General features: G+C 36.4%; 1 protein-coding gene across 1 annotated transcript in view; it reads right to left on the bottom strand.

Moving 5' to 3' along the window:
- Positions 1 to 2,302: 2,302 nt before the first annotated feature.
- ATPsynC (ATP synthase, subunit C) overlaps positions 2,303 to 18,097 on the bottom strand; it is a 40,459-nt gene continuing 24,664 nt past the window's right edge. Inside the window, exons 5-6 of the mRNA XM_090400417.1 lie at positions 13,105 to 13,204; positions 2,303 to 2,759 (exon numbers count right to left, since the gene is read on the bottom strand). Coding sequence (XP_090256543.1) covers positions 2,596 to 2,759; positions 13,105 to 13,204 — 264 coding nt within the window. The 3' untranslated portion in view covers positions 2,303 to 2,595. The remainder of the gene's footprint in view (positions 2,760 to 13,104; positions 13,205 to 18,097) is intronic.

The following is an 18,097-nucleotide window of genomic DNA, read 5'->3' as shown; positions in this document are numbered from 1 at the left end:
TGGGGTCTTATCAAGGCTCGATACAGAGGAATAACTTGTTTGTTATAGTATTTTTCAGAAGCCAAGTGATTTGATGAGTTGATTTAGCCACTTTTGCGATGTGCCCCGTAAACTTCAACTCCCTATTCACCAACACTCCCAAATCCCTGGCCTCATCAATCTCCTGGAGTATGATTCCACCAATGTGATATACTGCTGCTAATCTTTTCACCCCAAAATGCATAACCTTACACGTTGCCTACTTAAATTGACATCCATTTTCCTTAGCCCAGTCCTCCAAACTATCCAAATCATCCTGTAAAATTTTGACATTCTGTGCACTCACAATTGCTCTACCCAACTTTGCATCATCAGCAAACAAGTGAACACTTCCTCTCAGATTCTTTCCTACATCGTTAATAAACAAATTAAACAGTAGCGGTCCAAGAACAGAACCCTGCGGCACACTAGTCACAAGCTGTCTTTTGGACTCGACTCCTGAAAAAACCACTCTGGTATCTCTCCATCTCACCAACCCTATATCCATCCCCATCTGCTCCAGTTTACTGATTAGAGTTCCATGTGGTATCCTATCAAAGGCCTTGGCAAGGTCCAGTAGAATCACTGTAAACCCATTACCCTTATCCAGTTCAGCCATCACTGTTATAAAACGTGAGCAAGTTACTGAGGCATGATCTACCCTTCACAAAACCATGTTGTCCCCCACACAGTAACCCATTTTCATCTATCCCAATCCTGTATTCTTTTTTGACTAATTTCTCCAAGACCTTCACAGATTCCTGACATGCTAATAGGTCAGTAATTTACAATAGCAGTCTTGGAACCTCCTTTATGCAGTGGAACAATTTTCCCCTCTTTCCATCCCCTGAGGACTAACCCAGACCAGACTCAAATTAGACAAAATGGTCAAGGGTACTGACAATTCTTTAGCCGCTTCACGTAAGACATGAGCTGGTATACCATCCAATCCCACAGATGTATTGACATTGAGGTTTTGCAATAGACTACTCACCTCCACTTCATTCACCACTATTCCCGTATAATCTATTGGTTCATTCATTTCTGCAATGTCACCACCTGGATGATACATTCTTGCAAAGTGCTCGCTCAGTAATTCAACTGATTCGGTTACCTCCCTACCATCGGCATTCTTTAAAATCATTCTGCCATATACATTTTTTCTTTTACTTGCAACATATCGAAAAAACTGTTTGGGATTCTCTTTAGCCTGCATGGCCAATGTTCTTTCGTAATCGTTTGCTTTTCCTACCACACTCGTTACCCTTCTTGCCTGCTGGTCACCTTTCTCCTTAAATTCCCTCCATAGTTGTTTTTTTTTTTTGCAGCTCAAGCTTAATGGTGTTATTCATCCATTTAACCCCTACTTGATTTATTATTTGGACTCTAGGTATACAGTCAGCCATTGCTTCATAAACACTTCTTAACCACCTCCCATGCACTATCAACTTCTAGCCCTTGCAGTTGTACATGCCATGGCACTGAACCAATCAAACTCCTATGCTTGTCATACTTACCAACCCAATAATTCCACATGTACCCTGTCTTAATTGTAAATTCCACACCTTTAGCCACCTCCCAAGTCAAGACCCTATGATCACTCAATACCAATTGGTGGCAACGTGGTCATATTCATTACAGCCAAATTCTCAGATGCAATTACTAGGTCAAGCACTCTCTGACTCTAGTATTTTCCATTACATGCTGTTGCAGATAGTTATCCCTTAATAACCGCATAAAATCCAATTCCTTCCTCCCATGTGTCCTCTCCTCCTTCCAATCAATGTTACCATAGTTGAAATCTCCCATAATAATTACCCTCCTTCCACTCATTTCTTCTATTTGCTTATGCATACTATCCTCACCATCTATTCCATCACCTGGTCTATAGCAGCACCCAACTGTATATTTTGTTCTGCTAGTTTCAATCTCACACCAAATAGCCTCAAATTTGCTCTTTTCTCTATCCTGCAGTTCCACTTCTATTCTCCCTAGCTGTAGCTCATCAGCTATCATCAATAACACTCCTCCCCCATTTTATTCTCCCTGTCACATGAAATAAAAGTATAATAATTATAAAATAGAACTCATGCAAAACACTCATTTTTATTTACATTTATTCCCCCACCCAAGTTCACTAGCCCAATATCTTCAGTTATTATATAAAAAATATATTCTACACACATATACATGTATATATATATATATATATTTTTTTTTTTTCCCCTTTGCAAAACTTCTTTCAACAGTAAAATTCAAAAGTTATTTAAAAAAACTACAAAAGTGATTCAAAAATGTTTTTATTTCTATTACACCTTTTACACAAAGGATCATGATACTATGACACCAAACTAAATTATGCTTAATCTCCAGTTTATTCAATTAGACTATCATACAGATGAATTAAGGTCAGGTCTAGTGTCACTTCAGTGTCCTCCATGACTATAGTTTGTTACTTGATTTCTTTAACCAATAGGCACACTTATTCCTGATGGTCCTCTTTCTAAAATAGTGGAAAGTTTACATTATATATAGGACAGAAAGAAAAAGAAAGGACAGTGCTAAGGAAATACTTCATTAGAAAGCAAAGAGTAGCAGGAATGCCATCATTAAACAAAAAAGGCCCATTGCTTCAGAAAGGGCAAAACCTAAAATGGCATAAGAAAAGAGTTGCTGTTTTAGTGATGGATTTCTGGCATAACCAATGATGAGACTGCCAAATACACTTCCTATACCAGCTCCTGCAAACAAAGAAAATAAATATATTGTGAATTTTGATATAATATACATCTAATCAAGTAAACAAAACAATAATTCTTTATATTTCTTATGACAATCTCATCCACAAAATGTAAACCTGTGATGGGACTAGGAAAAAACTCTAATTGTCATGATTTGTACAACTGCTTTGTGTTATATGGTCATTTTAAACTTATGAAGATAAAACTCAGTTATCTTCTAAAGAAATGATAAGATTTACAGTACTAATTTTGCATACCTTTTCTTTGTGTTCAATGTGAAATACTCAAATTGGCACAGAAATACTAACGATAGTGTAAAAATGTAAGTTATTCTTATACAGGATGCTGATAAGACCAGTCCTCACTTATGGTTCACTCATCTGGAGTCATATGGATTTAGCCATCAAAGTAGATGATCCAGAACAAATGCTTACAAATAGCATCCAACATACCACGGTTCCTAAGAGATATACAGCTTCAAGAAGCCAATATCCCTGAGATCCAAACTGTTTGCAAATACTTCCATGTACCTGAACATGGAGGTATTTGCAAACTGTTAATCCATCAATGTTATGTTCCCAAAAACTGCAACAAGCAGGAAATTTTTTTTTCCCCTTTAAGCATGGGATTAGAATATCTACTGTGTATTATAAGAATATGCAAAAGAATTGGCAGTACTTCTGACTAGACTGTTTATCCTAAGTTCCCAGATAGAGTACTAAGGAGGGGGGGGGAGTGAAACAAGGGCAAAATCCATTGCATTAAGGATGCTCAAACACAGGTAGCAAATTGCAGACCAATCAGAATTTCAGGAGTAGGTGAATAAGAATGATACTGTATGGGGCACAGCATACTGAGCTTTGTGAAGGGCAGGTCATGCCTTAGTAATTCACTCACTGTTTATAACTGTGATGGTGAGTTGGATAAAGGATAAGCATCATCACCACCATGACCAAATTCCTGACATGTACCTTCAAGAGGTGTACAGAATATGACAGTACTACATGAAAAATTTACACAATTACTAACTTCCTATCTACAATTTTCCTCCAAATCAGTCTGTTACTTGTCAAGACTCTACATTATCAGATCTTATATTTTTATCTTCTAAGGCACTTTTTACTGCATCAATCCGCCTATATCTTGGTCTTCCACTCTGTCTTTTTCCTGCTAACCTGGAAGAGAACACTTGTTTTGCTAATCTTTCCTCGCCCATTCTGTTTAAGTGACCATATCACCAGGAATGCATTAGCTCTGCTAATGCATTCCTGGATGCCGACAATGTCAAGTCCTTTCTAATATCCTCATTTTTAATATGATATTGCCATTGATACCGCTGTTGCATCTGTTCATGCCCCTAATCTTTCTCAGGACTCTCATATCTGCAGTCTCTAGTCTTTGGTCAAGTGTTTTACTTTTGACCCAGCTCTCAGCACCATAAATTAAAATTGGTTCGAACACTGTCTTGTATACTACAGCTACTTTAGTGTTTTGACTAATTTCTCTCTTATTCCATATAAATTTATTCAGTTGACCTCCTACCATTCCAGCTTTGTTGATTCTGTTGTCTATTTCCATATTCAATTGCTATTCAAGATTAGCCTTGTATTTTGTGTTCAATACCATAGCTACACTTTCTTTTCCCTCATTGTCATTGTCTGAATATAACATTTTGTATTTATTGCTCAGAAAAATCTCACCAGTTTTTGTCTTTTTAGTTTCAGTCACCCCTATTATGTCAATCTTGCACTTTCTAAAACAACAGGGGCCTCATTTAACCAGGCAATGCCACAGCCGGCATGAAATTCTGTTATGATGTACCACTATTTTATATCTATTTGTTTAGAATACAGTTTGGTCGGCTAAATCCCAAATTGCCAGCCCACACTCGTTCGTTCAGTATCCAGGTAGATACCTAAGAGGGTGCACCACGAGAAGGTGAGGACTGAACATTAGGTCAGCAGCCCTGGTCAGTTCTGTGCATTCCTTTATAAGCTATGTGGAGGTTTCCTCTCAGTTATACAGCTTTTGGATGATGGAACTACACTCCAGGAAAATGATGCAAATAGAGATTTGGGGATGTTTCTAGATATGGAGATAAAGTAGTTACGAAAGCATAGTGCAAAAGCAGCTTGTAGGATTACTTGGTTATGGATGGCAGACAGACAGCTACTACTTATCTTATGTAGCAGCATTACTACTTTATGTGTAGATCTCCTGTAATGAGTCTTTGAACTCCACTGAAATGCACATACTATTTTTGTATGCTGGAAAACAATCTTTAGATATCTGTATAAACAAGAATGACTATTCTTATCTCCATCAAAATTTATGTCCATGGGAACACAGTGGTAGTAATGCTTCTCCTTATTTGACTGAAAATCCAGGAGGTTTTTACTATTATTATTTAAAAAAAAAAAGTTTAAGTTCAGTATACAGAACATTATAGCTGTGGCTTTCTTTCTCTGATAAATACCTATAAAGAAGATGAAAACATTTATTCAGTATCTCAGTAACACCAGTCATGTTACTGTTTTGCTTTATGAATCTCAAATATTTAACAGCAGACATTATTCATAATAAAGAAACTGCCTCACTGATGTCACACAGGAATGGAAATTTAATGTTATATTTAAGATATATGACTAGCTATACATTTTGTCAGAAGCATCTCAGCTTTAGTTTAAACATATCTGAAAAACAAATATATAAAACCCAGAATAAACTTCAAGCATTTCCTAAAAGTGGGAAAGTATCTACTTTTGCTTGAGTGAGAATATTTATTTCCATTGTACTGCAAAAGAAAGTTTGCATTATTTTTCAGTACATCTTAAAAATGGTCTGTGTTTGCAATTCACTATGATATACTGACTGCATTTGAAAATAATTAACAGCACAATTCTCACCCATTAATCTAATGAAATAAACACGGTTTTAGATTAGAGAAAATTACTTGAATTTTAATAGATTAATATCTAAGTTTATTTACGTTCTGTGAAATTATATGAAAAAAATGCTGGAGCCCCCATGAATAAGAAAACAAAGTTATGCATTTGCATAATACATAACTATTGTTATGTATTTTAATATGACATGCATATTACAATACAGCAGGCTCACCCTATAACAAACTCGCAAAAATCAAAAGAATACTGTAGCTGGTTATAAAGATAACAATGTTTGCTTTAGTAAACTACCTTTAAAACAGCATTGTTGCTTTGGATGGATCTTGGCTATTACAGTAACAGCTGACTATATATTACATGAAAAAAGAAATTTTAGTGAGTGCCGAATAATCACCACTCTCCGAGACTAAATTTATGAATGAATTCTGTAAGTTAGTCCCCCCCCCCCACAATCAATATAGTTGCTAAGTGAAGTCCCAGAGAACAATGCACCTCTTCTGATTAAATAAAAGTTTCAAAATTCTATTACAGTTGATTCACTGTAGAAAACATTATAACAAACTATCAGAAAGTTCCAGCCAAAATCCCATAGACACAAAGCTATTCTAAAGGAAATATACTAGAGCAAACTGTCCACTATAACAGCCTACTTCCATAGTCCCTATGAGTTTTCAATAATGTGAATTTGAATGAACTGTAATAAACCAACTCGTTTTTAAAAATGTGATCCCCCCAGATAATATCAGTTAACTGAAAGAAAGGTTTCAATCATTTTTAAAGCATCCTTTCATTACACAAACTGCAAAGAGAAACAATTCTGAAGTTTAGCCCAAAAGAAAGCAATGGATGCAAGAAATAAAGTTTTCTTAGCTAATTTACTGACCTGGTTGGCCAAGTGGTTAACATATCCACTCCCCAACCAACAGGGTACAGGACTGAATATCACTGTGGGAATGAATGTTTTTGAGTGTTCTTAGGTGGGAGATGAATTTCATTACCCAGACTACTGCCCTGTTTATTGAAGGCCAAGTGGGTTAAAGAGTTCAAAAAAGTTGTTTGGTCTCTAGAACAGAGTTTCCAGACTACAATACAGACAAAAAATATATAATGTGATATAAAATTAATAAACAAGTGGAAAATCCTTAGCCCACCTACTGTATGAATGTACAGGTTTATAAAAACCTTTTGTGGGCAGAGGCACATAAAAATAAAATAAACATAAACTGGAATCAAATCAACATATCCATCAATAAATATCACCAGATGCCTCAGCTGAATTTTTTTTATCACTGGAACTCAGAAGAAACCTGAACAGACAGTTACTAATGTCGACAGACTGTCATAACCAATATTCTCATGAGAACTTTAAGATACATGAAGCACTAAATTTCCCAAAATCCACTTTACTTGGAAATATAACAGCATGAATGTCTAAAATAAGAATGAAAAACTAGTTAAGATTTTATTAATTTTAATTATGCATTTAAGTAAAATGCAACATCTAACCGAAGATAGTAATTTATTGGCTTGTTTCTTTTGAGAAAGTTTCCTCCTGGAATTTTTAATCAAGAATTTATTGTATTTTTCTCACTCTGCATGGTTCATTTCATATACTAGAAGCTTTTCAATCTCTTGGAGAATTTGAGAATAAATTTGTTAGTTTTCCAGAAAAAACGTTAGCATCTTATACTTTTATACACACACACACACACACTCATATTATATTATACATATACACTCTTATACACAGCTAATATGTACTAAATAAATTTAAGATGAGTAAACATTGGGTGTACTAGATATAAGGTGATCCTTATTTTCCTATTAAGCACATGGAAACAAAATTTTGCCTACTGAAACCTTAGTATTATTATTCCAATCAACTTTTCAAAAGATCCCTAAACATATGGGATAATTATGAATATGCCTATCGACAAGGCTTCTTAAAAAATATATGGCCTGTGGAAGTCAATCACTCACACATGCCATATAACTCTAAACCACTGCTCAAAACAAACTAGCCATTTCACTAAGTAACAAGGATGCATGCTCTCCCATGGCCACATATCCATGAAAAAATGGCAGATTTTTTAAGTTCATTCTGGATGACCAAAATCTTAGTCCAAAAGATTTTGGACTAAGATCCAAAAAGATCAAAAAGAAAATCAAAACAATTGCAGTCTACCTTTTCTAGTGTTAGATTGTGATAGATTGGAAAATTAAGTATTCCTATCTCAGTCTAACATGCTTTTCCAAACAAGAGAATGAGATAAATACAATAAATTGCCTCTAAGTGTAGAATAAGTATTATGTATATATAAATCAAGTGTGTTCTGTTATGAAAAGGTTAAATAAGTATATAATTTGTACCATTCGCGAACGTGATTAATTTAGTGTTGAAATTGTAAACCATTACCAGAGCTTTAGAAATTAACCTGTGTAAAAGAATTATAAAATGTAAGCACAAATCCAACAGTTGGGGGGGGGGGGGGGGTCAGGTCCAAAGGTTACGGAGTCCTTCCCATTAAGTATGATAAAGGAAGTGAGCAAGAAGCGAAGTACGTCCCTCGAGAACCAGATCTGGGACAAGCTCCACATCGTTGAGGAGCAGAAGAGAGATCCTATATGGGGAAAATTATATGAGAAGATCCTTAGAGGGGAGAAGTCACTAGATACCAAGTCTTTTCATCACACCCTGCGCCTTGATCAAGATGGGCTCTTACTTTCCAGGCAGGATCTTACAGGAAGGTGGAGGGACAAGATTGTGGTACCAGAACTCATGATTCCCTGGGTTCTCTACACCTTCCATGACTCCGGCTTGGCAGGCCATCAAGGAGTGCAGAGAACATGGAACCGTATCAGTAGCAGATACATTTGGAAAGGAATGAGGGGTGACATTGAAGCATATATGTCTTTCTGTCACCTGTGCCAAAAGAAGTCAGGTGTTCTGGGTAAGGCCCCACTTCAATCAACACCGACACCTTGTTGCCCATTCCAAGCTGTAGCCATGGATATTGTGGGACCCCTCCCAGTCACCAAGAAAGGAAACAAATTCATATTGGTGATTGTGGATATGTTTTCCCAATATCCAGAGGCTGTGGCCATCAAAGACCAGACAATGGCCAATAAATTTTTTTAAATTAATAATCTCCCGGTATGGAACCCCCCAAACAATCCTCTCTGATCAGGGCTCTAACTTCAAGGCAGAAGTAATGTTGCAACTGTGTAAGCTGTTAGAGGTAAAGAAACTGTTCACCACACCGTACCATCCTCAGGGAAATGGAATGTGTGAGCGCCTGAACAGAACCTTGAAACTTACCTTATCCAAACTGGCCGATGAACATATATCAAATTGGGATACTTTCCTAGATCTCACCCTATTTGCATGCAGAACCACTCTGCATACTGCCATAAAAGAAGCTCCTGCTGTTATCCTTTATGGATTTGAACCAGCTTTTCCCTGTGACTTCAGGAATACCCATGTGGACTCTGGATTTCCTGATATTGACATCTACCTAAAGGATCTGGTGAATAACAACAGGATAGCTTATGACATAGTAGCCAGGTCAAGTGAGGCATGTTCCAAAAGAGCCAGGAATTATGCCAATAAAATAAGGAGTTATAAAGATCTAAACCCAGGCAATCTAGTCCTGATGGAACATGGCTCTGGAAATAAGCAGGGAGGTAAATTTGGAGGGAGTGCCATTGGGCCGTTCGTGATCCAAGAGAAATTATCCCCGGTGACATTTAAGATCACGGAAACCTCCAACAGAGCAAGAACCTGGATAGTGCACTCTGACAGACTCAAGTTATATAAGACTCGATCAGAGAGGTTGGTCTGTCAAGGAGACTCCATAGAGAGTGCTTATGGGAAGAAGGGAGGATTCCTCCAGAAGGGTCAAGGGTCAAATAAGAAATCCAAAGCAAGAGGGAGAGGTAAGAATGAGCTAGAAGAGGGTGAGAAAGGTCTTGTTGAAGGTGACCACCTCGATGGGTACTACAGACATAGAGAATACCTAGGAGTACCTGAACGAAAAAACCTCATCCAAAAATAGAGAAGAACCTTGTAACAATGAGAGCGAATGTGAAGTATCAAGACAAGCTAGATACAACCTCAGACCCCAACATAATAGTAAAGTGGAACACAGATCCAGAGTATACCCGTTGAGTAAGCAAGATTTTGAAAAGAGGAACCCGAATACTGGGAACCCACAAGTGCACAAGCCTTGGTCAACTAGACGAAGGGTAGAGGAGGATGGAGACAGAAGAGATAAAGGGAAGATGGCAAGAAAACTAAGTCTCCATCGTGATAAAGAAATTGGCAGAACTAGATGCCTCCACTTCACAAGACAATTTTTTGACAAACTAAACACCTCTAAAAGGTTGAAAGGGAATGGAACAAAAATAGAAGTGAGTGAAGGTGAGAAATCCCAGAAAACAGATCATATTAGTGGACTAAGTAAGAATGCAAACCATCACAGGGGAACAGGTTATTTCAAGAGTAGACGAAACCCACAACATGAACTTATGAGATGCTACTAAAAGGAGACCCCCCCCCCCCACTTTTTGAACAGTAAGGAGGAACACTTGAGAGGAAGAAAATTTTGGAAAAAATTTTATTGGAAGGGGAGGCCTATGTTAGATTGTGATAGAGTGGAAAATTAAGTATTTCTATCTTATCAGAGTCTAACATGCTTTTCCAAACAAGAGAATGAGATAAATACAATAAATTGCCTCTAAGTGTAGAATAAGTATTATGTATATATAAATCAAGTGTGTTCTGTTATGAAAAGGTTAAATAAGTATATAATTTGTACCATTCGCGAACGCGATTAATTTAGTGTTGAAATTGTAAACCATTACCAGAGCTTTAGAAATTAACCTGTGTAAAAGAATTATAAAATGTAAGCACAAATCCAACAGTTGGGGGGCGTCAAGTCCAAAGGTTACGGAGTCGTAACGCAAGGGAGGGATCGCCCCAAGTAAACAATGACGTCAGCATACGTGCGATAGCGGGGTAGAGATATGGACGCTATGACGTAATAGCAAGAGTGAGTCGGCCGCTCATATCGAAAAGGGCGAGAATCGCCGAGAAGGATAGGGGAAATATAAGGGTCACACGACCCTGAAACAAGACTTTTCCCCTGGATCTTGGGTGTGTTCCCCTCTTGTAGTGGCGTAGGTGCCGGTGCCCCGTACCGGAGGGAATCCGAAAAAAAGAGTCGCGGTTCTTGTGGCAGTATCTCCGCGGAAAAAGACAAGTCAGGCTGTCCACAGAAGTCCACTATCCTGTGAACTTATGTCATAAAGAACCATAAAGGAAGATAAGTAGACTTTGTGTTTCACTATACATGAGTAAAAGATTTGTGCCACGTTAACATATTGTAAAAGAGAACATTAATGATATAGGATAAGGTGATATTACTAGGACTTGAGAAGGATATTGAATTTATGTTTATTATATGTCGTTGTGTTTAAGTTCGCCATTATATTGAATGAAATTAAGGATATGTTTAGAGTAAAGAATTGGCATAATATAAAGAGATTGTGAAAGATACGAATGTTATCTTGTGTAGTCTGACAAAGCTACGGAGTCTTAGATTGAATATGATAATAGTACACGACTAATGTTTTAGCGGAGGTTAATATAATTCTTACTCTAGGAAGCTACTGTATAATGTTTTATAAGTGTAATAGTAGTGCTCGAATATTATATATCTTGTCTGAAGCTCCCTTAAGATGGGATTTAATTTAGTGTTATTATGTGTAACAATCTTTGAGTAAAATAAACCTTGCTTTTGATTCTAACAAAGACTTTCTGTGATTTCTGGAATCCGATGCACCGCTTATAAAGTATTAATATGAACCTATGCGGGATATTTGAAAAGAGTAAATTTTGGTCACGTCTGCAGAGTTAATTGGTATCACTAAGTACTGTCCTGAGATTAGATTACCTCTTGGTTGTTAATATTAATTAATCTAATAGCGCTAAGTGGCGCAGCGAAACAAATAAATTTCTTGGCGTTTTAAGAGGGGTAAATCTCAGACACTCTGATACTGCCTCGATCTCGAGGAAGTTCCATTGTTCCTCAGAGGTACCACGTGTTACCTGATAGAGTGTATCAAGGAGATATAGTAAAAGGGTTAAAGTAGTTGTATTTGAGAAGAAATCATACAACACTAGATACCTTAATCACCCAACTTACATATGTTGTTTACAGGAAATCTACACACATAGAGAGTTACATCTGGTAATGGAGACTACCATTCCTCAAAATAATATATCAACTTAAAAACTTTCATTTACAGAGCTCATTTGTTTCTATAATAATATCCTCCAGCAAACTCTACTGCATGATACCAATATTTTTTTTTGTCAATATATAAATAGCTATAACCCACCCACTCAACAGGTGCTAATACTCGATTCTATGGTCAATGCTTAGATTACAGAAATGCATCTTTATTAACTTTAGACCACAAGAAATTAAATAAAACTATCATTTCTTATTCATGAAGTGAAAGATAATTCTTTAGATCTTCATTTTTTAGGATATCTTGTAAATTTTTTTTATAGATAAACTGGCAAGATTACATAAGGATTACATCCTTCACAAAGAGATCTCAGCTCTTGCAGAGCAGCAATGTAGAAATGTTTTTGCTGAGAAGGAAAATAGGAATATAATTTCTTATCAGATGATAAGAAATCAGATGATACTCACAACTCAGCCTTTCATCCAAATAAGCCAGGCATATTAATCATGACTGTTAGATAGCATTTTTTTTAGATTTCTATTTGCACGTGTTCCATGTAGTAGTGTTTGCATCGTGCATTTTTATAGATTTACATATCATTCTTTGATGATGATGTCAATTTCAATATGACTACAGTAAAATACTGGAGTGATATTTTTTATGGTGATATCATCTACAAAAAGTTGTAAACCTAAAAGTTAGTGCAATGGATGGGCTAAGGTTTTTTCTACTGTAAAAACCAAAAGAGTAATTAAAGCCACTTTAACTACCCCACTTAGCAGGGTAACCAATGGCCACACCAATCAACGAAAATCATCTATCAACCTCAAGATATTCATGAATTACTTTAAATTTTTATTTATCTAAATGTACCCAGGAGGTATCAGTGTATTCGATAATCAGAGTTCACAATGACAGTAGAGAAATGAAAGTATTCTCATTAAGAAAACTTAATAGTTAAACTCCTCTTTCTTTTTAATTTATAAAATAAATAAAAGTCTGTAACATGCAATATACCTGTGAAACCACCAACAGACTGAACTGTAAAACTCCATCTGACATCTACCAGTTAGCTCAAATAGAGACTTGGAAGACCATAATTTGCAATCTTAAATTTTTGATGTAAATCTCTTTTTAAATTTATCATATTGGAATAAATAACTATGAATGAACATGTAATATACCTGAACCAGCAACTCCAACTGTGGCAGCACCAGCTCCAATAAATTTTGCTGCAGAGTCAATATCCCTACACACTGCACTGGTTTGGAGACCTCGAGTGATCTAGGCAAAGAAAATGTTTCTTTTAGATATTAATTTAAAACAACTATATTATCAGCTGTAAAGAACACCTTTAAAAAAAAGTAAGCAATGTTCAGCACTAAACATTTCCAAACTACTTTGATAAGTAATCTGACCTTACTCCCTGTTCCAGGTAAGATTTATGCAAGAATATTTGAGAAAAGGATAAAACAAAAATGTAGAACTTTTAAAGAACAAACCAAGGTCATGCCAAACAGGGTTATCACAATCACTTTAAGAGCTTCCATAGTCAATTCCCTTACATTCTAAAGATCTGGGTTTGAATATTTCTATGATAAGAACTTTCATAAGGGCCTTCCAAATGAAGACTAGTTACTTGGTCTCATAGAGAGGTGGAGGGTTCTAGCTTCAAGAAACATTTATTTTTTAATCCTGCAAGACAAACAAAATCAGAATAAATATAACTGATGGCAGGATCATGGACAGGATCAGCTGGCTTGGAGCATTAGTTGGGTTTCAGTGAAACTAAGATGTGGCTGTGACAAACTACTGAAGGGGAAGATAGAGGATCACATTTTTACTAAGATAAATATTCACTATATCATGAGAATATAACAAGGATCTCTATTTACAGACCTGGAAAAAGTATATGATTAGGTACAAAGAGAAAAGCTATTCAAAACATTACAATTATATGATGTAAATGGGAACATTATATTGAAGAGCCTAAATGTACGTAAGTCTATATTTAAGTTGTAAGTCTGCAGTTACACCAAACTATCTTCCTGAACCTTTTGCAGGAGGTATAGGAAGATGGTCATCATCATCAAATTCCTGCCATGTACCCATGTATCCTGTACACAAGGGGTGTACAGGATATGATAGTACTACATGAAAAAATTATATCATTACTAACTTCCTATCTACAATTTTCCTCCAAATCAGTCTGTTACTTGTCAAGACTCCAACACTATCAGATCTTATATTTCTATCGTCTAAGGCACTTTGTACTGTATCAATCCACCTATATCTTGGTCTTCCTCTGGGTCGTTTTGCTGCCAACCTGGCAGAGAACACTTGTTTTGCTAATCTTTCCTCGCCCATTCTATTTAAGTGACCATATCACCTGAGATTAGCTCTGCTAACGCATTCCTGGATGCTGACAATGTCAAGTTCTTTCCTAATATCCTCGTTTTTAATATGATATTGCCATTGATGCCATCTGTTCATGCCTATAATCTTTCTCAGGACTCTCATATCTGCGGTCTCTAGTCTTTGGTCAAGTGTTTTACTTCTGACCCAGCTCTCAGATCCATATGTTAAAACTGGTTTGAACACTGTCTTGTATACAGCTAATTTAGTGTTCCGACTAATTTCTCTCTTATTCCATATGAATTTATTCAATTGACTTCCCACCATACCAGCTTTGCTGATTCTGTTGTCTATTTCTATATTTAATTTACCATCTTCAGTAAAAATCGTGCCTAAGTAGCTGAAATGTTTCACTTGTTCCACAGGTTCTCCATTCACAACACAGTTGACATTTTCAATGATTCTGCCTATTTTCATTGTCTTTGTCTTTTTATTGCTGACCTTCATACCATATCTATTACAACAGCTATTCAATTTAGTCAGAGAATCTTGCAGACTTGTAGCGGATTTATTTAGAAGTATAATATCATCCGCATAAAGCAAAGAGCTGACATTAACATCTCCAATTTTGATATCATGTATAATACCACTTTCCTTAATAATGTGATCCATATAGGTATTGAATAACAGAGGGGATAATGTACATCCTTGTCTCACACCAGATTTAACATTAAACCATCTTCCTGTACTTCCTTCAATTCTCACTGCTGACTTACAACTCAAATAAAGACTAAGTATTGCTTGATATAATGCTCCATTGACACCATATAACTGTAGCGCATTGAATAGCTTCTCTCTTGGCACCTTATCATATGCCTTTTCCAAATCGACAAAACTTAAATACAGATCTTTGTTATATTCCCATGCTTTCTCGACTATTTGTCGTAAAGTGAAGATCTGATCCTGACAGCCTCTGTTTGGCCTGAATCCAGCTTGTTCTTCCACAATTCTTCTCAACCGTTTCTCAACTTGCATAGATTTTGCCAGGAACACTCAGTAGGGAAATACCTCTGTAATTCTCACATTGTTTTATTTCCCTTTTTATATATGGGTACTATGAGAGCTCTACTCCAATCATCAGGAATTCGTCCCTCTGTCCAGGCTTTCTGAACTTTGCAGTGCAGCCACTGTAAGACTCTTATACCACCATACTTCAGCATTTCTGGTCTAATATCATCTATGCCTGCTGCCTTTCCACATTTCAAGCCTTTGATGGCTTTTTCTACTTCAAGTATGGATATGTATTCCTGCCTGCATGCCTGGTCAGTGTTTTTTACCACTGTGCTGTCATCACAGCTTGTTTCATTTAGCAGTTTTTCAAAGTAATTATTCCATACTTCAAGGATATCTTTTTCTCTAGTTTTCATGTCACCTTTATCATCTCTAACTCCTTTTACAGCACTCTTTCCTCCATTCCTAAGCTTCTTCAACAACCTCCAGAATATTTTGCCACCTTCTTGATATTTATTTTCTATATTCTTGCCAAAGTCCTCCCATGACTTTTGTTTAGCTAGTTTTACACAGTGTTTAGCATTCTTGCATTTGTCTCTATATTCTCTAAGAGCACAAGCTGACTTATTTGACAGGAATTTTTGATATGCTTTCTTCTTTTCCTTCACTGCCTCTTTAACTTCCTGTGTCCACCAGGGAGTTCTGATTTTTTTATCCTTGCATACAACCTCACCACATGCCTCTCTGGCAGAATCAATCAATGTTTTCTTCAGAGTTTGCCACTGAATCTCCAAGGTTTGATTCCTGTTCTCAAGCTCTTTCATTTTTTCTTCAATAATCTTTGTATATTTTAGTCTACAGTTCACATCTGAGAGCTGCTCAACTTTTATTCGCTTTAAAACTTTCTTACATGTTATTCTTTTCAATATGAAATTCAATTTTATCCTGCTCAAGACTAAATAGTGATCACTTCCAATTTCAAATCCTCTGTACACTCTGGTGTCCTGCACCAGGGAGAAAACATTACTATCAACAATAATATAGTCAATGAGACTTTTCTTATTCCTTGCCTCTTCTCTCCATGTGAATTTGTGCACATTTTTATGTTGGAACATTGTGTTAGTAATTACCAGTCCATGTCCTCCATTGGCGAGAGAAAGCATGCGAAACATGGAATTTTCAGTTAAGAATGGGTATATGCGAAACTACAAGACACTTGATTGGACTGTAGACCATAGATATGACAGGTTCTGAGAAAGATTAGGGCAGTGAACAGATGGCAACAGTGGCAGTATATTAAAAATGAGGGGATATTAGCAAAGAACTTGGCACTGTTAGCATTCAGAAAGGTGTGAGCAGAGCTAATCTCAAGTGGTATGATCACTTAAGCAGAATGGAGAGGAAAGGTTAGCATAGCAAGTGTTTTTTTGGCAGGAAAAGAACCAGTGGAAGATCAAGATTGAGGTAGATTGATACAGTAAGATGTACCTTATAAAACCAAAATATAAGACTATTAATTCAGAGGAAAATTGCCAATATGAAGTTAGTGATGATGATGTAACCTTTTCAAGTAGTACTATCATAATATCCTGTAGCTGGTGCCACTGCTATCCTCAATGCCAGTGAATACAATATAAATAAGACCATTCTACCCACTTAATTTTAGAATATGATCCTGGCAGATTGCAGATTAAAATGTCTGTTCAAAAAAGGTTTCTTCCTGGTCTCCTGAAATCACACACAAAACAATTCAGCTCCCCCCTCCCTATATATAACCTACCTAAAATCCACAAACCCAATCCCCTCCCGATATAAATTATCCAAACACTTAGCAACCCCCCCCCCCCAACTAGCTACACCACATCATATATAAAAAAAAACTACCTATTTTCAAATATCTACTGAAAGTCTAACTGTTAATAATACAGATATCTTTGCTTTGACATTACCTAACTGTTCACCAACATTCCCTTAAATGACACCTTATCACTTTTAAACAAAGTTTTCTTTCTGATATCACAAATCTCTATTCCTGTGTTATATTACAGATATTTCTCTTGCAAATATCAAATTTATAGAGGGCACTTCTATGGTTTGTCCCCCCTCATCCCCTTGCCAATTTTTTTCACTGAAGATTTTTGAAAAACAAGCTCTTGACTCAGTCCCTCACAAAACTATCTGGTAAGATGAGTCGATGATATGTTCTCTATTTGGCATCATTGCCCAAACACATTGGATTCTTTCCTAGGACACCTAAATAGTCTTCACTCTAGAACCTAATTTACAATGGAAAGTGAAGCTGATAATAGTTTAATCTTCTGAAACACCTTGGTAACATGCCTAGCTGTCCTGTTTAGTGCACAGGAAACCAACTCACACAGGCAGGTACATTCACAAACTTTCCCCACCTTCCTCTCAAACAAAAGGGTATCATTAAAACACTAACCAATAATGCTCATAATCTTTGTTCCAATGAGGTTTGTCATGCAGTTAAACTCAATCATATATACCATACCTTCCTATCTTATGGCTACAGTTCTCAGGGAATCAATAAAATAATCAATCCTTCATACATTCCACAACTTTTCTTCGGAGAGATTGCTATCGCCATTCTTTACGTATAGGAGACACATTAGAAAAAATAGCCAAAATTTTAAAGAAATACAATCTCTGCACAGCTTTCAGGCTCCACTTGAAACTAGCTACTCTTATCTCCTCCCTTAAGGACCAACTCCCTCTTCTAACAATTCCTAGTATATGAGGGTGGTCTGAAAAAGTTCTTGACCTAACAATGAAAAAATGAATTTATAA

Source organism: Typopeltis vanoorti, chromosome 11, assembly GCF_054136105.1.
Source record: "Typopeltis vanoorti isolate ZY-2024b chromosome 11, IOZ_Tvanoo_1.0, whole genome shotgun sequence".
NCBI lineage: Eukaryota > Metazoa > Arthropoda > Arachnida > Uropygi > Thelyphonidae > Typopeltis > Typopeltis vanoorti.
Note: the sequence above shows the minus strand (reverse complement) of the source record. Positions and strands in the feature narration are given on the sequence as shown.